The sequence below is a fragment of the Oreochromis niloticus genome, linkage group LG11, assembly GCF_001858045.2.
Source record: "Oreochromis niloticus isolate F11D_XX linkage group LG11, O_niloticus_UMD_NMBU, whole genome shotgun sequence".
In the NCBI taxonomy this organism is placed as follows: Eukaryota; Metazoa; Chordata; class Actinopteri; order Cichliformes; family Cichlidae; genus Oreochromis; species Oreochromis niloticus.
This window is the reverse complement of record NC_031976.2, coordinates 5,493,010-5,514,770: the sequence shown is the minus strand read 5'-3', so window position 1 is coordinate 5,514,770 and position 21,761 is coordinate 5,493,010. Positions and strand designations below refer to the sequence as shown.

The 21,761-nt window shown below is 41.0% G+C and overlaps 1 protein-coding gene across 3 annotated transcripts in view; it reads left to right on the top strand.

The window, feature by feature from the left end:
- Window positions 1-18,162, top strand: part of cep192 (centrosomal protein 192) — a 33,744-nt gene extending 15,582 nt beyond the window's left edge. For 2 of the 3 annotated variants that reach the window (XM_005456780.3, XM_019364467.2), the window contains 24 exons: window positions 83-223; window positions 469-532; window positions 715-854; window positions 1,913-2,005; window positions 2,309-2,427; window positions 2,894-3,091; window positions 3,559-3,649; window positions 6,120-6,299; window positions 6,456-6,716; window positions 6,802-6,923; window positions 7,539-7,648; window positions 8,384-8,543; window positions 8,800-8,890; window positions 9,057-9,135; window positions 9,243-9,366; window positions 11,265-11,370; window positions 11,464-11,683; window positions 11,899-11,975; window positions 12,299-12,394; window positions 12,860-12,979; window positions 14,034-14,146; window positions 14,773-14,899; window positions 15,296-15,354; window positions 16,613-18,162. In XM_005456780.3, coding sequence (XP_005456837.1) covers window positions 83-223; window positions 469-532; window positions 715-854; window positions 1,913-2,005; window positions 2,309-2,427; window positions 2,894-3,091; window positions 3,559-3,649; window positions 6,120-6,299; window positions 6,456-6,716; window positions 6,802-6,923; window positions 7,539-7,648; window positions 8,384-8,543; window positions 8,800-8,890; window positions 9,057-9,135; window positions 9,243-9,366; window positions 11,265-11,370; window positions 11,464-11,683; window positions 11,899-11,975; window positions 12,299-12,394; window positions 12,860-12,979; window positions 14,034-14,146; window positions 14,773-14,899; window positions 15,296-15,354; window positions 16,613-16,745 — 3,024 coding nt within the window. In that variant the 3' untranslated portion in view covers window positions 16,746-18,162. The remainder of the gene's footprint in view (window positions 1-82; window positions 224-468; window positions 533-714; window positions 855-1,912; window positions 2,006-2,308; window positions 2,428-2,893; window positions 3,092-3,558; window positions 3,650-6,119; window positions 6,300-6,455; window positions 6,717-6,801; window positions 6,924-7,538; window positions 7,649-8,383; window positions 8,544-8,799; window positions 8,891-9,056; window positions 9,136-9,242; window positions 9,367-11,264; window positions 11,371-11,463; window positions 11,684-11,898; window positions 11,976-12,298; window positions 12,395-12,859; window positions 12,980-14,033; window positions 14,147-14,772; window positions 14,900-15,295; window positions 15,355-16,612) is intronic. The other variant, XM_005456781.4, reaches the window with a different exon arrangement.
- Window positions 18,163-21,761: the final 3,599 nt, after the last annotated feature.

Here is a 21,761-nt window from a genome sequence, read left to right as displayed (position 1 = left end):
GCATTGCTTTGTTCAGCAGAAACACAGTTTGGTATAATGAAACGTATCTGAGTGGTTTACATTCTAAACTTTATTCCAACAGAACGCCACAGCATGGAGATGCTTCACCTTTTCCAAGCACCCTGTTACCATGACATCTGAGGGCACACAGCCGGCCGGACACATGACCCCCGTTTCCTCTCCTTCTGTGATGAATCATGTGATGCATGCCAACTATGGAGAGGTTTGAGTTGCCAAAATGATTATAATCCTTGTCAGAGTCCGCCATTTAAAGTATTTCACGGCTGCACGTGTTTGTGTCACAGTTAGTCAAAGGCTTGCTTAAACACTTGATACTCAAGCAGAGCATTTCAACATGATTATTTCAGTTTGAGAGGTCCTGTCTGACTTTTTATTCTTCCCCAGTCTTCACCTGAAGTTCACCTAATGATGTATCATAATAAATAAAACTTCATTTTTTTTTTCCAGAATCCAGAAAGCTTCATGGTCTGGGTTCATTTCAAGGCCCCTCAGAAATACACAGCTTGTTCTGGTAACCAGTCTGGACACAATAATTATACTGAAAGTTTTTTTGTTTGTTTTTTTTGGAATATATTTAACAAATCACTTAACCCATGATATTCTTAGTGAGCAGTAGAAGTTTAGGTGAAACAAAAATAATAAAACAGAAGTTGTTTCCTACTAAAGTTAACTGTGTGTTATTGTCCTTTTTAGCAGAGCTAGGTCCAGCTGATGAGTACAGTGCTCGTGTGGATATTGAAGTGGACTCCCCTGGTCCCAGTCGTGTGATCAGGAGCATTCCCCTCAGGGCCAGGTCTGGAACTGCAAGGGTCCATGCTCCTAAAGATCTGCAGGTAACTAAGCTGCTGTGTGGCTGTTCTTAAACTAATAGGAACTAGCTTAACATCATTTAGCATTTCTTCCTGAATATGATATTGAAATATGTACAGCCCTTGTTAATATGGTTTTTGCAACTATCAATTATAATACGCACTAAGAAATAATATTTTCCCCCGTTTTTGAGGGTAAAGCAGAACAAACTCAAGTAGATTTAACTGAGAAAACTTATAAATTCACCAGGGAATCGAAAAATTCTTTCCCCCACTGAATGATGGCGGTGTTTGTGTGATCTTATGTCTTTAAATATGTTTGTGGCATCTTCAGAAGTAAGGAAACATTTTCAAGGATCGTTTAGTAAGTAATATCAACAATGGGGTATCTGTTGTTGTTGGATGAGTGTATGTGCTGAATAAAATCTGTGGCACTTAACCGGTTTAAGAATACATGCTTTACATGTACATGCCAAGGACACTTTTTTTCAGCTAATGAAATGTGTATTTTATTTGTATGGGTTTTTTTTTGTTTTTTTGTTTTTTCTTTTGGGTTTTTTACATAATGAAGAGGAGATGAGGACGTAATTTCCCTAGGGAGTAATAAAGTATTCTGATTCAGAAATTTGTAAAATAATTTTGTCATTGTGGAAGAATGAAAAGATTTGAATGAATTTGATTTTTGGCAGATTTAACAGAACTCTTTTTCAAGACTCAGTGTCTTCAACATTTAAATCATTTTAAATGTTGAAGACAACGCAGGAGTAGATGGAACCAGTATGACAGATTTTATTTGTTTGTTTTTACACAGTGCACATGGCCTGACTCCAGCAACCCTCCTTTTTATTTATGCTGAACAGCATATAAACACCACATTTATAAAGAGAAAAAAAGGCTGTTTTCATAAAATGTCATGATGTAGTAATGACTCATTCATTTAAGAGTGGACACATTCATTTATTTTATTATAATAAATCGAACTTTTTTGTTAGCATGTATAAGTTATCACTCTGTTGGCGTACACTGGCCTTTTGAGTTGGTAGCGAACTGTTTTTTTTTCTTTCTTGTGCTTCTTTGTCTAGACTGTCAGCTTGTCCGCTCCACTGGGTAAATCTAGTCAACAGACGCTGCCATTAAAGAATGCAGGAAACATTGATGTGCAGCTGAAACTCAAGGTAATTCTGACCTTTACTTTTCTTATTGGATTTGGGGTTTGGGTAAGCCTCTGTGACATTTTGGGCTCAGATTGTGGCAAACACAGCAGGGATCCATTGATATTTTGCCAATTTTTTTTTATTTTTTTTTTTTTCGCTTTCTCAACTTCCACCTTCAATGTTTCCCTTTCTTTCTCACCTTCTTTATTTCTTTGTGCTCCTGTTTTTTTTTTCTTTTCCCTTCCACTGTACATTTCTTCCTCTTTGTTGCCCATTCAACTGGAATCACTTTTCCTTTGCCTTTACTTTCATCCCTGTTTACAGTGCAGTGACAACGAGGACAGTTTTTCTGTCACACCTAATGAACTGACCCTGAGAGTGGGAGAGGAACACGGCATTGTTGTGTCTTTCAAAGCACAGGGCAACCGAAAATGTAGAGACAGGTATATAACTTTTTCATGATTGTAAGAGGTTCTTTTTGTAGCAACCAGATTTAAACACAAACCCACAATTTCATTCTGAAAAGGATTTTAATAACTGTGATAATACAAATGGATAACTTGTAATTGACATTTGGCTATGTATAACATCTGTATGCTTACCCCGGTTTCTAGACTTAAAATGAAAAAATGGCTGTGACAGCAGTCCTGAGTGATGTGAGGCGTGCATTAAAATGACTTATAACCCTGTATCTTTAGTATTAATATAATTTAATCCAGTCTGACACTGAAATTACCAGCAAATGTATATAATTGTGCCTTTTAGGACTCTAAGTATATCTTTGTTTTAATGAGTCTTCATTTTAATGAACTATACTCATACACCAGTCCTGGATTGTAACTTTGAAACCCCTCCAAAGTGTTGTAATATATTGTAAACTCAATCCTTATAATTAACTTTATATTCCAGCCTTCTCACCATTTTGGTGCTACTGTCCGGCCCTCAGTATGAGGTAACACTGAAAGGAGAAGTAACCCCTGAGGACTCTGGAAAGCATGCACTCCCCTCTGCAGCTGTGTGCGGCCCTGGTCTGACCAATAACGTCCCACCAATCCTCTCTAATAAGCAGTTTGTAGCCTGGGGAGGAGTCACCCTGGGCCGTGCTGTGTAAGCAATTTTTTTTTTTTTTTCTTCAGTTTTTCATTAATTTCACTGCTACACTCTTGCAGAAAAAGAAAACTTGTTATAGGTATCAATTATTCATTGGAAAGTAATCAATAAAAATCTCAAGGCCCAGTGGTCCATCTTATTCTATTAAGACTTGTATAATGTTATTCATGAGACGGGACAGTTGGCATCTACCGGGAGTGTTATTCCTCAGAAGCCATTTCAACATAATGCACAATTTATTTATACTCACTGAAGGGCGGCATAGAAGAGACGGCAGTAAGAAGGCTAAATCCCCCTCAATAAGTATTCTTTAAAGTTTTAGCCAGATCCAGATTTGACCCAGCTGTTCGTACACGAAGTAGGAAAATGATTGTCAGTGTTCAAAGTCTGTCAAAGGTCCAGTTAGACGGAGAACACTGTGTACACTGACTGTTGTCACGTAACCAAGAGCGCTTGTTTTTTAGCCAACAGAAGCTGGTCCTTAGGAACAACTCGACTGACGCCACACAGCAGCTGCGCTTGCTTATTCGAGGCCAAGACCAAGATTGTTTTCAGGTGCACATCATCTCTATTCTTGTTGTGTGTTGTTGTGAGTAGCGCATACTGTTTGTTTGGTTGTTTTTTTTGTTTTTTTTCTTTTCCTGATGTACTGGTTGGAACTGTGTCTTCTTCTTTTTTCTTTTTTTCTTTTTTTACTACTTTTCTTGTGTATTAGGGGTTCTGGCACAGTGGAATCTACACTGATCAGGAATAACATTCTGACCACTAACTGCAGTGTAGAACACTGATTATCTTTTCATCATGGCACCTGTTAGTGGGTGCGCTATATTAGGGAGGAAGTAAACATTTTCTCCTCAAAGTTGATGTATTAGAAACTGGAAAAATGGGCAAGTGTAACAATTTGAGTGAGTTGGGGTGTCTTGTTGGGTCTGCAATGGTCAGTATGTATCCGAAGTGGTCCAAGGAAGGAATGGTGGCGATCCAATGACAGGGTCCTGGGCAGCTGAGGCTCATTGAGGCACATGGAGAGCAAAGGCTGGCCCATGTGGTCAAGTTCAAGCTGGTTCTCATTGAAAGTTGTCAGAATACAGAGTTCATCACTGTTTGTTTTATATAGGGCTGCATAGCCACAGACCCCTGTCCACCACCAAAAGCATCAACAATGGGCATCAGAATTGGATGACAGAGCAATGGAAGCACGTGGTTTACTCGATGAATCGCGTTTTCTTTCTCATACACCTGACCATCACATGGATGGCCGGGTGTATGTGCATCGCTTATCTGGGGAACACCTGGCACTAGGAAAAAGGCAAGCTAGTGGAGATGGCGTGATGCTTTAGGCAACGTTCTGCTGAAAACCTTGAGTGTTACTTTGACACGTACCACCTACCCCCTAAACATTGTTGCAGACCACATGCACCTTTTCATGCCCTGATGGCCGTGACCTCTTTCAACAGGATAGTGCATCCTGCCATCCATCCATCTTCATCTGCTTTATCCGAGGCCGGGTCGCGGGGCAGCAGCCTAAGCAGAGAAGCCCAGACCTCCCTCTCCCCAGCCACCTCCTCCAGCTTATCCGGGGAACACCAAGGCGTTCCCAGGCCAGCCGAGAGATATAATCTCTCCAGCGTGTCCTGGGTCTGCCCCGGGGCCTCCTCCCGGTGGGACATGCCCGGAACACCTCACCCAGGAGGCGCCCAGGAGGCATCCTTGTCAGATGCCCGAACCACCTCAACTGGCTCCTTTCGATGTGGAGGAGCAGCGGCTCTACTCTGAGCCCCTCCCGGATGGCCGAACTTCTCACCCTATCTCTAAGGGAGAGGCCAGCCACCCTTCGGAGGAAGCTCATTTCTGCCGCTTGTATCCGCGATCTCGTTCTTTCGGTCACTACCCACAGCTCGTGGCCATAGGTGAGGGTAGGGACGTAGATCGACCGGTAAATTGAGAGCTTCGCTTTTACACTCAGCTCGCTCTTCACCACGACGGACCGGTGCAGCGTCCGCATCACTGCAGCCGCAGCACCAATCCGTCTGTCGATCTCCGGCTCCCTTCTCCCATCACTCGCGAACAAGACCCCGAGATACTTGAACTCCTCCACTTGGGGCAGGAACTCATCCCCGACCCGGAGTGGGCACTCCACCCTTTTCCAGCTGAGAACCATGGCCTCAGATTTGGAGGTGCTGATCCTCATTCCCGCTGCTTCACACTCGGCTGCGAACCGTTCCAGTGCGAGCTGGAGGCCTTCACCTGATGAAGCCAACAGAACCACATCATCCGCAAAAAGCAGAGATGAGATTCTGAGGCCACCGAAGCGAAAGCCCTCCGCCACTTGGCTGCGCCTAGAAATCCTGTCCATAAAAATTATGAACAGAACCGGTGACAAAGGGCAGCCCTGGCGGAGCCCATCACCCACCGGGAACGAGTCCGACTTATTGCCGGCAATGCGAACCAAACTCTTGCAACGGTTGTATAGGGATCGAATGGCCCGTAGCAATGGGCCAGACACCCCATACTCCCGCAACACCTCCCACAGGACACCCCGAGGGACACGGTCGAATGCCTTCTCCAAGTCCACAAAACACATGTAGACTGGTTGGGCAAACTCCCATGCACCCTCAAGTATCCTTGAGAGGATAAAGAGCTGGTCCAGTGTTCCGCGACCAGGACGAAGTGCATCCTGCCACAAAGCAAAAATGATTCAGGAATGGATTGAGGAGCACAAGAACGAGTTGACTTGGCCTCCAAATTCCGCAGATCTTAATCCAGTCAAGCATCTGAGAGATCTGCTGAACAAACAATTGTGATTCTTGGAGACCCAGCCTCAGATCCTTTGAGTCTACTTTACAGGACTCAAATCTGTTCCTAACATCTTGGTGCAGATACCACAGCATACCTTTAGGGGTCTGTTGGAGTCTATAGGAGGGGGACCAACACAATATTAGGCAGATGGTCGTAATGTTATGAATGATGGGTGTAGTTAACATTTGTTGAATTTGCTTAATTTGGTCATCCATTTCTTCTCCAGCTCCAGAGTTTATTCAGTCCTGAAGAACGTCTAACCCGACATGGAGAGCTGTCCATCCGTCCCAGAGAGGATGTGACCGTCCACCTTCTTTTTGCTCCCACCAGAGTGGCCTGCATGTTGGCCAAGCTGGAGATCAAACAATCTGGAGTTCGACCTTCACAGCCTGGGGTCAAATTCACTGTGAGGATGTGACCGTTAAAACCATTCCGTACTTCTTTCTCTGAAATCATCAAACACATTATAGTTTCTCTTATTACAGTTTTACTCTTCTTTTGTCACGCTCTTTTCACTTTCTGCGTCTGTGATTAATTTCATTCCTGTGTTTCTGATCCTTAGATTCCACTGTCGGGTTATGGCGGCACCAGCAACATCATCCTAGAAGACCAGAGGAAACGTGCAGATGGCTACGTAGCAACACTGACCGACATCGCTGTTGGCTGTGTGAGCAAAGTGTGTCTGTGTGTGAGGAACACAGGCTCCAGAGCTGCTTTCATCAAAGCTGTGGCCTTCTCTGATGTGCAAATACAATCACTTATGGAGCCCTCAGTCATCAGCCTCGCGCCTTCACAGTTTGTACTGAAGGAAAGAACCCAAGAGGTAAGAGATCCTCACTACCAATAGCTTCTTTTTGTGTTGATTTTCTCTGTGTATACTTGAACTTGTTATCAATCTGAATTTTCAGGTGATCACTGTGCTAATGAAGTCCACCCAAAGAGAGCAGAACCTCTGTCAGTTAGCCAGTGCACTGCTGGCTACAATCTATCTATTCTGTGGAGATGAGGTCTCCAGACAGCAGTACAGGAGGTGAGACCTTCCAGCATTTAGTTTTGTAGTTGGACTGTTGAATATTAATGGTAATAGTTCACAGGATTCGAATTGATAGTGATTTAATTAAATCTAAACGATCATTAGGAGAAGTTAAAGCTCTGTTGTAGTAAAGATGGCTTCAAATAATATGGATCTCTGTGGAAGGAAGGGATTTTATCTGTGTCACTTTGCATCAGCGTTAAAATGGCCTTCTGTTCTGTTCGGTAATGGCCAGAGCAGTACTTAAATAGATTAACTTTATCACCATATGAGTTTGTATTAGGTTCAGAAAAAAATATATATGGCCCTGTAAACTGATTTTACAAATGCTGCAATAAGAGCAATGAAGAGGAACTGAAATTGTTGCATCAGTAATTCCTTTAAGGTAGAAAATAAAAACTTTAAGTCCAGAGGGGGGCAATTAAAGTTATTTTTTTAAGTGTCCATCTTTCTTTTTCTTTTCTTCTTTCCTTGCAGTAGAGTACTGATGACGCTTGTGCACAAACAAAGCCGTAAATCGTTTCTGAATCATTAAAATGTTTACAGAGCCTTTTCCAGATACTTTTGGCAGGACTTTTTCAGTCCTGTGCATCTTTTATTTTTTTCTGTCAGGTTGCTTCAGAGCAAGCCAGAAGTTGCACGGAAGGCCCTGTCTGACAACAGTCTGCTGAAAAACATCGATTTTAATGAGAAGTTCTTGGGAGAAGAAAATGTTGCAGAGGGTAAGATACCATGCTGGGTAGGGGAATTCCTTTCTGATCTCAAGGTTAAAGCAGTTGAGAACTTTCCATAGATGATGGTAATAATCTGCACATTTCACGTTCCATTTTACTGCTTTGTTAACTTAGAACAATTTAACTTAAGTGTCTCATATGGAAATAAACAGCCTTTTACCCTTTTATTTAAAAAAAACAAACAAACAAACAAACAAAAAAACCCTACTAGTTTGGGCGTAGTAGAATATCTACATATTGACATTGAGAAAAATTGTGCACAAACAAACATCCTTGTTACCCCTCAGCTTTTAAAAGACTGAGGGATGTTGGGCGGGTGGGATGGACACCCGAGTTTGTGAATGCGATAACTGGAACAAGCAGATGTAGGACCTTCAAATTAATACCATAAGTGTAGCTACTAGGAGGCTGAAGAATACCACTGGTGTTTTTCTTTTTAGCAGTGATAAGAAAGTGGTATTAAAAGGTAGCACCTTAATACCAGATATGCTTTAGAAATGTCAGATTTAATGGTAAAGCAGAATTGTTCTGAAGCTTTGGGACAAGTTGAGCAAAGACTGTTTAGCAGAAATCACTCAGCCGAGGACAAAGTTGCATGGCTGAATAAAGCCTAAGAGAACACGAACATAAATTTAGCGCAGCAGAGATCCATATTTTGATTCTGAACATCTTTACATCTGACTCGCTGCTTAAAATTTGACGAATGATTTCCCTCCCGTGTAGCCTGTGACCTGCCCCAGCGGCCCAATGAAGCCCACATCTTCTACGGCAACATGAGTAAGGTGGTAGTGTCGTTGCTTGGAAGTACTAAGAATACAGACTTTGAGGAGAGCGAGCATGCTCTGCTGCTGCCATCTGCACAGTCCAGCTCAGAGACAGACAGGTAACCTGCTGGAATATACACGGGTCTGTTCAATCTTAATAGCAGTGTGATCACCAATATGGGGATCCAAGTACATGTTGGAAAACGCAAGACTGTTGGTTGAAGTACAGCATACTCATTTTATTGGGTTTATTTAGATTAGTAAACACATTCAAAATTATGATGAAACTATATCAATTGTCTTTGTGTATTCCTGCTATTTGATAACTCTGCATTGATGAGAATGCACAGTTTAATGGTCTTGTGTGATTCCCAGTGGGTCTTCAAATGGCAATGTGTCTCTGGATGTGCTGCCAGTGAAAGGTCCCCAGGGTCCAGCACTGAGAGTGGCAGAGCCTTCCTTAAAGGTACTGTAAGCCCTTCTTAATCAACTTTAATGGTTTCTTTCAATGACTATTGATTACTTTGGGGCTTTTTAAGGTGACTGAGATTTAGATCTTTGCTTCACTCTATTTCATGTGAAAAATGTATCATTTTTTTAATTGTAGACTATCTTCTTTTTACCCTCTTCAGGCTTCAGAGCCATTACACAAACAGTCCGAGTCCTGGACTATTCACCCAGAACAGCTCGTCCTTGCAGCTCCCACCATCAGTGAGTTGAATACAGATTTCAAGAGTACTAAGCAAGCTTGATTGTTAGTTTGGCTGAAGCAACCAGTGAATTTTTGTTGTTGTTGTTGTTGTTGTTGTTGTTTTTAGATGGTGCATCCACCACCAGTCAAGTTCAGATCCGAAACAATACTTCAAGAGAGCTGAGCTTTGATTTGTCCTGGCCCGCCCACTGCCTCACGATCACCCCACAGCATGGAGTTATCGAGCCTCAGTAAGAATACCCTTGAGTCAAGAGTTTTGGGTTACAGATTCTCTGTTTTCTGTTTTGTTTTTTTGTTTTTTTTCTGCATTTCTCACACTTGATGTGATTACATCACGTTACGCATCAACTGAATATTTGGAACACTTTAGCATGAGGTCCAGTGGATTTTTCCACATATGTAATATGTAGAGATGGCACGATACCACTTTTTTATGACCGATACCGATATCATAAATTTGGATATCGGCCGATATCGATATGAATCCGATATAGTGTTTTTTTTAATCAATAAAACTGTTTTTTTTTTAAATATATTCCTGCATTTTGTATAAGTTCATACTCAGGTTTAAAAAAAACAAACAAACACTAAAGCTATTCTGTTATACCTGTATGCAAAAAATACACTGCACCCAAAATATTTCATAGTTAAGCAACACTGATCAATCTAATCTAAACTTAAACCTACACCATCCTCCCTATTCTGGTATTTTAAAGAGTAAGCAACCTAACTAATAGGGTTGCAAACTCCCAGCAAAAAAAAAAAAATAGGGAACCACCCCCCACCCTCCACCTCATGATGCTTAATCGATGTAATCAACTTTAATTTGATGCAGTGTGAAAAAAAAAAAAAAAAAAAAAAAAAAATGCACAGAAATCAATTATTTTTCAAGAATAATTAAATAGGTTCAACATCTTTCTCTGTTCATGCCCTATCGGCCCCCCTGGCTAAACTTTGCTAGATCCGCCCCTGCACAGTTACCAGCCGTCAGCTACGTAGAAAAGGATCCTGGTGTAGAAAGTAATATTAAATAAATTCCTACAACAGATTATCAAGCTTAAACGTGCTGCTGTTGTTCCGCCGCTGGTTTCCTCTTTCTGGCGCGAAGTGGGCAATAAACAAACAAGAGAGACGGACTCGCGACAGAAAAGCCGATCAGCTGATCATTGATCAGTTTCACGATTGAAGTAGCAACAGGAGAGGGAGGGGGAGAGAATGAGAGGCAGTCACTCTATATATCGGTTGTTAAGCTTAACGCTGGAACGCTTTACAAACATTCAGAGATGAACTTACACACTTGCTTTACTTCTCTCTGGGATAACTTCCTCGGAGATGAAATGCCGGTTTGTCGCAAGTTTTGTGAGGTGCTTTTTTTGATATTTAATGGATCGGATTACATTTTTTATTTCTCTCCGATATCCGATCCAGTAATTTAGGTCCGTATCATACCGATACGTAATATCGGATCAGTCCATCTCTAGTAATATGAGGTATAATCAAAATATTCCACAAATCAGTCTTTAAAAAACAAAAAATGTACCTGGTTTAAAATTTGTAGATCTACAAGATCATCTTCTCAACCATGTCTGGCTTTATTCACTCCTGTTCTGAAGCATTTCTCTCTGTGTGACATAAGGTTTGTGTGTAGAGTAAAAAGACAATATTGACTTCTCTTTGAAACCATCCTGAATGATCATGGGAGCTGCTTCTCAGGATATGACCTTCAGCTGTTTTCTGTTAGCGTGCACCTTGATTTCATCCCTCAGGGTGAGACGGTCTCTGCAGAACTGTGGCTTGTGTCATCCTGTTTCACTACAGAGCACATTGAAAATGCAGGAGTTTTGTCCTAGAAAAAAAAAAACCATGCACACCTACCACTATCACTAGATTTTCCTCCTTGCAACCGAAAATCAAGCTGAAGTATTACTGTTTTCATACACTGGCAGAAATTATTTATTTATTTTTTTAATAAGGGAGATTTTAATGCGGTAACCCTTTTACATATCTGATTCCATAACTTTTGCCATTACAGTGGCTGGCGAACGGACAAGCAAATCCTAATTTAATGTGTGCATAAATCTGCTAAATGTTATGTTTGCGTCTAATTTTGTCATTATCATAAACCAAGGTGCCACCTGCAGATCTTGATCAGCCCCAACCCCTCATTGGCAACTAAATCTTCCCTGCTTCCCTGGAGTGGACAGATTTATGTCCAGTGTGATGGTCAACAGAAGGTATGGGATATTAGCAACTTTTTGTTTTTTTTCCATGCAACACTGACTCAGACTGTGAGAAACTGACATGAGCTAAATCTGAGCTGGTTTCAGTTTATTAAGGTTCAGATCCGTCGAGACCTTGCTCTGGATGTGTCTACAGCCCCAGCAGATTCAAGTTTGTCAGCCCTGCCTCCTCAGGCTGCTACCCCCTTGTTGCCTGTGGGCAGGCTCACCACGAGGCCATCGCTTACCCCACAGATGCCTCAGGCCATGGTAGAGATCAACAACAAGACCATCGTCTTCCCCACCACGCCCTCAGGGGAGACATCAGGTAGGAACATGGCTTACCGCTGGAAGTAAGTTGCGCTGACGAACATTAAAGCTCTACATTGTGCTCGTGTCTGAACAGTTTGACAACAATTATCTTTCAGTTTAAACATGAAATACTTTCCAGGCTGTCAGTTTTTAGTCGTGGTCTGTAGGTAGCACGTGATGCATCTATTCCTGTGGGAGACTGAACGTCTCTGTGTTGCTCCTGTACTTCAGAGGCCCAGCTGGAGGTGCAGAATGGGAACGTGGAAGTGAGGTGGTACCTGTCATCATTTGCTCCTCCATATGTCAAGGTGCTTTTTTTTTTTTTTTTCGCCTCCCTTCATTATCTCTTTCTTCTATTAGCTGTTTTCTCCTGCTCCTCTTGAATATCTCTCTTGGAGATCTCTGCTTTTACGGCTTTGTAGTTTATTTTGAAGTTACTTTTGTATGTGAGTATTGCGAAATCCGTTTTGTTTCATGAACTACTTTGGTAATTACTTTGTAATTGTTCACACTCTTGATGTTGTTCTAATACATAAAGCTTATGTTACAAACTGTGGTTCTCTCTCGCTCTCTCTCCCTCGCTCTCTCACTCTCTTTTTTCTCTCTCTTTTTTTTTTTTTTCTGTCTTCAGGGGGTTGACAACAGCGGAGACGTTTACCGGGCCACCTACACGGCTTTCAGATGCTCCAGGGTTTCTGGAACCCTGGGAGCACATGAGAAGATGCAGGTAGGTACTTGCAGTAGACTTGCCAGTAATATTTAAAGTAGGTCATTATAAAGGGACATCGGATCCTTTTTAATAAAAAAATAAAAATAAAAAAAATTAAAAAATCTCATTGCCAATCATAAAACCTATAAAATCTAGTTTTATTGTTTTTACATTTTAAAATTGGTGTTCTATTAAAACTTTCATTAATTTTATTGTTCCTTTCACCAAATACAGTTTTAATGTGCAATTAGTTTTACTGTTCACATTGGAATTCCCTTTTTAGTCAAGTGACGCACTCAAAATAATGTTTCTATGTTACTCTGTTATGTATCACATCTGTGAGTTTGGTCAGATCAAACACTGAAGGAGACATTTAGGAAGTTTATACTTTTCATCTAGAAGCATAACTCTGTAGTAAGATGTTTTTATGAGGTTAAATAAAATCCATTTGTGTCCTAGAATGTTTTTTTGTTATCTTTTTAGGTACCCATCACTTTTCTGCCCAGGGACAGAGGGGACTATGCCCAGTTCTGGGACTTGGAGTGCCACCCTGTGTCTGAACCCCAGCAGAAAACCCGAATCCGCCTCCAGCTCTGTGGCACCGTGAGGACCCTTTTTTTTTTTTTTCTTCTTTTTTCTCCCCCTTAAACCAGGAAGCAGACTCCTCACAATATAGAGTCTATTCTCTGAAAGTGTTTTTCCCAGGTTATTTTTCAGTCATTCAGAAAAAAACACACAGAAACCACACAGAAGGGCCTCTCCCAGGACCCTCTTCCTGTGTAGCAACACTAATCATGCAGTTTTTCAAAACCATAATGAGGGACAATAAAAGTTGTTCTTCTGTAGTACATAAGAGGCACAGGAATCCTGGTACACCTTCAGCTTTTTTTAAAAAAAAAAAAAAAATGGCATTAAAAACAAAACGGAGTTCAGTTTGTGCTATAGAAAACAAACTTGTACTTTTAGACAACTTTTAATCTACTTTACTATAGATATTTGATATTCAGTCTAAAGAATGTGGACGTGGCCAGTGCTTCCGCTACAGCAACACATTGTGATGTTAACTTTCAGTTACTTTAAAATAAGCTGCACACATTAGCAGTACCTTGACTGTGGCTTTGTAGTGTAAGTGACAGAATTAACAAATGAGACAAGTGGGTTGTGGGATGGGAAGGAGCGCCACCCTGCTGAGAAGGGCCTGCGGGCATCTTGTGTGTAACACTTTAAAGTGAAGTGTTATGACAGAATCAGTTAACTTAAGAGCATACATGCACAGCAAGTGGGATGTCAGAGAGATGGCTCCACATGAGTAGGTTAAGTGGCTGTGATGCTAGTGCTTTTGTTGTTGTTGCTTTGTCTTTTAGATGTGGTGTTTAAAGTGGAACGCCGAGTCTTTGAGTAGAGTTAAATACCAATCTGTGACTCTAGTTTGTAAAACTTTGGAAAAACAAAATGCAAAACATAACACTCATATTTAGTTCTACGGCTAACACTCTTAAGTCAAAGTCTCTGCATATAATTTAGTAAGCCAGCATGTAGCTGTATGTCTCCCAGGGATGAATGGTGTTAGTATTCAGGTGTTTTTGTTTTTGTATAAAGCAGTTTTTAAGTTGCACTGAAAGCTAACAGGCTGAATCTTAAATGTCTATGTCTAAAGGGAACAAAGTCTGGACCAGTGGGAGGACCACAGGAAGGAGACTGCTCTCTAGTGAAGACAGAGGCCACAGTCAAGACCAAGAAGAGACCCGAGTCCTCATCTAGCAAAACCAGGTAACTCCACCTAAATCTAGTCATGGAGGAGATCCCAATCAGGAAAAACACAAGAATATTGTTTTATGTAGCACATGTGGGTTTATTTAGTAAATTTAGATTAGCTATAGTGATGGGAGGAAATCAAGAAGATCGAGATGTCAAAACATCACCATGGAAGATGATTTTTACTAAATGACTGAGCTAGAATTGAATTCTAACAGTTATCCCGGTACCCTGCTAGAGTAGTTCTGCATGATTATCTATCCTGTACTCGGCCTTTATGCAGCTTCTCAGTTCATGGAGTGATTTTTAGCTCCGGTCCCTTCAGGCCAACTGATTGGCTGCTACTCACAAACAGAAGATTTGAATTACAGGTGGTTTGGGCTTCTGTAGTCATAGCCAGAGACTTGTGCATAGATTACTCATACAAACATTTTTATTTTTTTAAACTTGAGCATTGTTAAATGGAGTATCCCCGAGTCTGACAGCATATATATATTTCTTTTAAAGCCGTTATAGGACCCTTTTCAACCTAAATTTATACCATAGTTATGTTGTTTTTAAACACTGAGTCATTGTGAATTCCTGGTTGTTTCATGATGGTGACGCCTCCTGTTTAAAGTGGCACATTTTGTAATCCTCAGCCAGGAGGAGGCCGTGCGGAGGGGTGTGTATTCACCACAGGACCTGTACACCTTCCCTGCCACACGGGTGGGTGAGTCCAGCTCTCTAAAGGTCAACGTCCGCAACAACTCGTCCGACACGCATGAGGTGGGGCATAATTTATTCTCATGAAAGTGTAAGGTTTTTTTTCTTGCCTACTGCAGCAGAAACTGAAGTTCACTTACATGCAAATGCAGTAAGATCATGTCAGAAAAGTGAAGTTGTCACAGGGTTAACACAAGCAAGGAAACAAGATGAGAGACTGTTTAAAAAGAAGTCATTCTTTAAGTTTGAGCTGCCTCTGGAGATGACATAATGTGTTAAAGAAGCAGAAGTAGAGATACCTTGACTATATTTGTGATTCTCTGTACCACTAAAAGAAATTGCATGCCTGAGTTGATGTAATTATACTGAGTGAAAAATACAGTAACAACCCCTAACACTTGTCACTGTGCTTTGCATGGATTTGATATGTGATGTGTGGCTTCTCTAATTGACTTGCAGCTGAAATTTGTAAACCCTAGCGAGCCCTTCTACATCAAGCATTCCAGATATTCTCTGAGGTGAGTCTGATGTTTATTACACCAAACACAAACCTTTTGATTGCTACTTTTAGACTTGGTTTAGGTTTATTTGGAGCTCTTGAAGGTTTTCTGGTATTATTATCATACAACTGAGTAGTTGGTTAGATCATGTTTAATCAAAAAGATGTTCTGTAGTCTAACTCGGAGACTGCGCAATGTCATTTTCCCATTGTGAATGCTCACTGTGGGAGGTCCTATGAGAAGCTGGGACCTGGAAGATGATCTTACTATCTAGAGTATATACTTGGGGCCTGAGTACGAGGGATGTTTTGCCTAACAAAGGCGTTTGGAGGGGCAGCCTGGTCACAGGTACCAGTTGTGTTGTGCTGTGCTGTGCTGGTGAGGAACAGTGTTCAGAATGTGCACATTATTTGTTGTTTTGTAGTGGCTAAAATGATGCCTAGTGTGGAAATGAATTACTTACTGAAATGCATTTGCTTCATCAACAAAATGAAAGTACTGTGACACATTCCATAGTGAAGCTTGACAGTTATGTGAAACAATGCCACAACCTGAACCTCCCCCAGCTTTGTGATAGGTGTGCTGTGAGCACTGCTGTGTGTGGATTTGTGATTGTGGTGTTCCCAGCATGTTGTGGATCTCATTACGATGACCACAGGTTTAAAGAAATGCTTCTCCAGTTTCCCTTGTATGGGTCTTAGTATAAGCATTTAGTTCTGAAATACCTCTGTATCTAAAGCTGACCAAAAGCCAACTTGAATATATAACCAGTGTAGTTGAAGTAGTTCTCTAACCTCATCTAAAATTTAAACTGGACCTTAAAGTGCTGTAGTTAATCCCTGCATTCATTTTCTGCTGTTTATGAATGGATTATTAGTGCTAGTCATTGATATATGGCTGCATCATGTGATTGTTTCCACCATTGATTCATTATTTGTTCTGTACAACATTAGAAAACAGTAATTAATCTACAAATAAAATACTTTTTAAAACTTTGATTCAAAATGGTTAAAAGATACATTAATAGTAGACGGACTAGTCATTTCAGGTTCAAGTGTTCCATAACAGTGCAAAGTGGTTGTGACTGATATCAATTATACTTTAAACAATATGAAACGTTGACAGTGTAGGATTTTATTTATTTTTAGATGAGTGCAGTGCATATTTGAATGCATTTTGAATCTATATTTGTGCTTCTTCACATTATGCATTCACACACACATTTCAAATTGTTACAGCCGTTCAGTAACCGTCTTTGTTCTTCCTCACCCTTTAGATCCCAGCACTATCTGAAGCTACCCGTCCAGTTCAAGCCCAGTACCGCAGGCGGGCACAGCGGCTTGCTGCTCATCCAGTCAGAAACAAGCGGAAGTCTTGTTATTCAGCTGACTGGTGAGGCATTGCCTTGAGTCCACCGTTTTTAACCATCCCACACCACCTCGTCGTGCCGCCTGGCTTTGGGTGGTGCTCCTCTGTTCTCTTCACTGTGGGAGAGATGAGAGTGACAGAATAAAAGGCATAAGGGCTAAGGATCAAATAATGTCAGCATTTGGATTTAAATCCTTCCTTGTTGTCATGTTTGGAGATGCACGCTATAGCTGATTGAGGGGGACTGACTGAGACTCCTGCCAACACAGCCCCAGCTGCCTGTGGATAAGGCACAGGTGTCCTCAGCTGGCCGATGAAAAATGATTGCGCCTGTTTGTGCCTGAACCTGAATAGTTTGAATCTGTCCAGCTCACAATTAGTCTGCATGGTCCCGGCGTTCCAGAGAGCTAATAAGTTTTGTCACTTGACTCTGGATCTGGTGTTTCGCTTTCTCTCTGAGTCATGTCACAAAGTAGCATTGCTGTTGCCATGGTCTGTCGGACAGTAGCGGCACCAGCTGAGATACTTTGGAATTATTTGGAGATGGGCATGCAGGAATGCCTGTGTTTGCTGTTTGGTAACAGCACTGCAGGGATTTTGTTTTTGGAAAAGCCACATTTCTGCCTGTTTGTTGTGTTACATAGTGGATAGATACCTTTTTGTCTCAGAACTCGGTGGAGTCATCTCTGCCATTACCTCCTAACTGAAACAAGGACCCGAATAGATTTAAAGCTTCAGTTTTCCTGGAGTACATTTTAAAACTGCTATTCTAGCTCTGTCTGCATCTCACAACATTTTCCTAATCTTCTGTACTCGTGTTTGTTTCTATGGAGATGGCTCTTCATCTTGCAGGGCCCACCTGCGCAGTAGCCTTTGTCAGCACCATGTGTTGACTTCCCCACAACCTCCAAGGCTCATTCCAAACAGCCCAGATGTACTTAATTTAGTCATGTTCAGGGCAGCTCACAGCAACATTAGGATGGTTAATGATTGTTATTACATGCTAAAAGAGTTTCCTCTGGTGGGGTTTTCATTCGGCAGCTTGCCAGGTCTGTTCAGTATGGTTGCCATGGCAAAACTGGTGTTAATCACTGTTCCAGTCACAGAAAATTAGCTCCCAGTTTCCTCTTTTGGCTCTGGGGCAAATGGCCAAAATTGCTCGGGGGGGTTTTGGATTTGCTTCCATAATCAGTTTTGATATTGAAGGGGATGGAAATGGGGAAACTTTATCAAGGAGGTGTTGTTAACCTGCTAGTGCCACACATTGTGACAATACTTTGAAGAACACTATTCTTTTGTACAGTTTTTCCTACTTGTGTAGCGGGTTTTAACATGAAGGCAGTGTACTGTTAAACATCCCAACATGTTTTGATTTACAATTTGCACATGCTTTGAATAGCAATTATGTAATATATTGTATGTAATATATGTTTAAATAAAGTTTTGTGACAATTGAAAGTGCAGTGTCTTTTGTTCTTTAGCCCACATTGCTGTCAGAGAGGTATCAAAGTGGACAAAGATGATTTATGAAACATATTCTTGAACACTAGCTTTATATTCATGTTCACCTTGTTTTTTGTTTGTCCATTCAATCAGACTTTACGTACAACAAGGCTGTCACTTAACGCTACGACTTGTTAAAGAATCTAACAAAAGCCCAGTTATTTTATAAGAAGGTGATGCGTTTTCAGAAATCCAAGTTCTGTTAATTGGTTTGGATAAGTGACATAGCTAGCTTCCACATGGTGGAAGCACTACTCTATAAATAACTTCAGATTGGCTGCCATGTAATGAGCTTTAGTAAGTGGATTTCTGGGCATCATGTTCATTAACAATAACAAGTGAACAGTGAAAATGTTTCTTACTCTAAAGTCATAGGTTAGTTGTTTGGTTAGCTTTTGGTTAGCTTTATTTAAATCCCAGATTTCTTCAAGCAAACTTCCTGAAATAAAAGTCTGACTAAGCTGGAATAAAAATGGTGACAATTAAGCCATTAAATCCTTAAAAATTCAAATGAGAATAAAGGAAAGCCTTAAACTCACGATCAGCATACAGTTTTGGATACATATATTACATCATATGTCTGACCTAACGACTGTACTGTCAATTCAATTCAATTCAATTCAATTTTATTTATATAGCGCCAAATCACAACAAAAGTCGCCTCAAGGCGCTTTATATTGTACAGTAGATAGCACAATAATAAATACAGAGAAAAACCCAACAATCATATGACCCCCTATGAGCAAGCACTTTGGCGACAGTGGGAAGGAAAAACTCCCTTTTAACAGGAAGAAACCTCCGGCAGAACCAGGCTCAGGGAGGGGCGGCCATCTGCTGCGACCGGTTGGGGTGAAAGAAGGAAAACAGGATGAAAGACATGCTGTGGAAGAGAGACAGAGATTAATAACAGATATGATTCGATGCAGAGAGGTCTATTAGCACATAGTGAGTGAGAAAGGTGACTGGAAGGGAAAAACTCAATGCATCATGGGAATCCCCGGCAGCCTACGTCTATTGCAGCATAACTAAGGGAGGATTCAGGGTCACCTGGTCCAGCCCTAACTATATGCTTTAGCAAAAAGGAAAGTTTTAAGCCTAATCTTGAAAGTAGAGATAGTGTCTGTCTCCCGAATCCAAACTGGAAGTTGGTTCCACAGAAGAGGGGCCTGAAAACTGAAGGCTCTGCCTCCCATTCTACTTTTAAATACTCTAGGAACAACAAGTAGGCCTGCAGTGCAAGAGCGAAGTGCTCTAATAGGGTGATATGGTACTACAAGGTCATTAAGATAAGATGGGGCCTGATTATTTAAGACCTTGTATGTGAGGAGCAGGATTTTGAAATCAATTCTGGATTTAACAGGAAGCCAATGAAGGGAAGCCAAAACAGGAGAAATATGCTCTCTCTTTCTAGTCCCTGTCAGTACTCTTGCTGCAGCATTTTGGATTAGCTGAAGGCTTCTCAGCGAGTTTTTAGGACTTCCTGATAATAGTGAATTACAGTAGTCCAGCCTGGAAGTAATAAATGCATGAACTAGTTTTTCAGCATCACTCTGAGACAGGATATTTCTAATTTTAGAGATGTTGCGCAAATGGAAGAAAGCAGTCTTACATATTTGTTTAATATGTGCATTGAAGGACATGTCCTGGTCAAAAATGACTCCAAGGTTTCTCACAGTGTTACTGGAGGCCAAGGTAATGCCATCCAGAGTAAGAATCTGCTTAGATACCATATTTCTAAGATTTTCAGGGCCGAGTACAATAACCTCAGTTTTATCTGAATTAAGAAGCAGAAAGTTAGCGGCCATCCAGGTCTTTATGTCTTTAAGACATTCCTGCAGTTTAACTAATTGGTGTGTGTTACCTGGCTTCATGGATAGATAGAGCTGCGTGTCATCTGCATAGCAGTGAAAATTTATGCTATGTCTTCTAATGATGTTGCCTAGGGGAAGCATGTATAATGTAAATAGAATTGGTCCTAGCACTGAACCCTGTGGAACACCATAATTGACCTTAGTGTCTGAAGAGGACTCTCCATTTACATGTACAAACTGGAGTCTATTAGATAGATATGATACAAACCACTGCAGTGCAGTACCTGTAATACCTACAGCATGTTCTAATCGCTCTAATAGGATATTATGGTCAACAGTATCGAACGCAGCACTGAGGTCTAGCAGGACAAGCACAGAGATGAGTCCACTGTCAGAGGCCATAAGAAGATCATTTGTAACCTTCACTAAAGCTGTTTCTGTGCTGTGATGAGCTCTGAAACCTGACTGAAACTCTTCAAATAAGCCATTCCTCTGCAGATGATCTGTTAGCTGTTTGACAACTACTCTTTCAAGGATTTTTGATATGAAAGGAAGGTTGGAGATTGGCCTATAATTAGCTAAGACAGCTGGGTCTAGAGATGGCTTTTTAAGTAAAGGTTTAACTACAGCCAGCTTGAAGGCCTGTGGTACATAGCCGATTATTAGAGATAGGTTGATCATATTTAAGATCGAAGAATTAATTAATGGCAGGACTTCTTTGAGCAGTTTTGTAGGAATGGGGTCTAAAAGACACGTTGATGGTTTGGAGGAATTAATTATTGAAGTTAACTCAGAAAGATCAATTGGAGAAAAAGAGTCTAACTTAACATCGATGGTACTAAGAGTAGCTGTAGATAATATTACATCTGTGGGATGATTATTGGTAATTTTTTCTCTAATGATAAAAATTTTATTTGTGAAGAAGTTCATGAAGTCATTACTAGTTAACGTTAAAGGGATGGTTGGCTCAGTAGAGCTCTGACTTTTTGTCAGCCTGGCTACAGTGCTGAAGAGAAACCTGGGGTTGTTCTTATTTTCTTCAATCAGTGACGAATAGTAAGATGTTCTGGCTTTGCGGAGGGCTTTCTTATAAAGCAGCAAACTATTTCTCCAGGCTAAATGATGATCCTCTAAATTTGTGACACGCCATTTCCTCTCCAGCTTACGAGTTATCAGCTTTAGGCTACGTGTTTGAGAATTATACCACGGAGTCAGGGACTTTGGATTTGAGGCCTTAGTTTTCACAGGAGCTGTCCTTCACACTGGTGGCACAACAGAGTACATTCTTGTATTCGGTTTGATCAGTCATGCTGGATTTAACATTGTATCAGCTCCTTTTAAAGCACTGCATGGTCTCGCTCTTTTAAATTCTGCACCAAGACCCAACTGATCTGACAGTGAAATGTTCCACACGCAGGGAGATACTCTCTAAAAAGCATACTTCTGTAGGTTAGGCCTTACTATATGTGTTTTATAAGTGCTGCGTGTAATAATAATGGAATATTTTTTTTGTCCACCTTGTAACCTTGGGTTTGAAAGGGTGCTTTAAGGGGAAAATAGCTACAATACTACCTTGTGTATTAAAGTGCAGCTGAATGAGAAGATTTCACATCACTGTGAAATGTCCCTGAGTGAAGCGGTGAACTGGGAATGTTGCTGCAAATCTGTTCCTGACCCTTGTGATCTCTGGAACAGCGAATTATCAAACTTTTACTACTTCACCTGTTAAATGCCGTGTGCCCG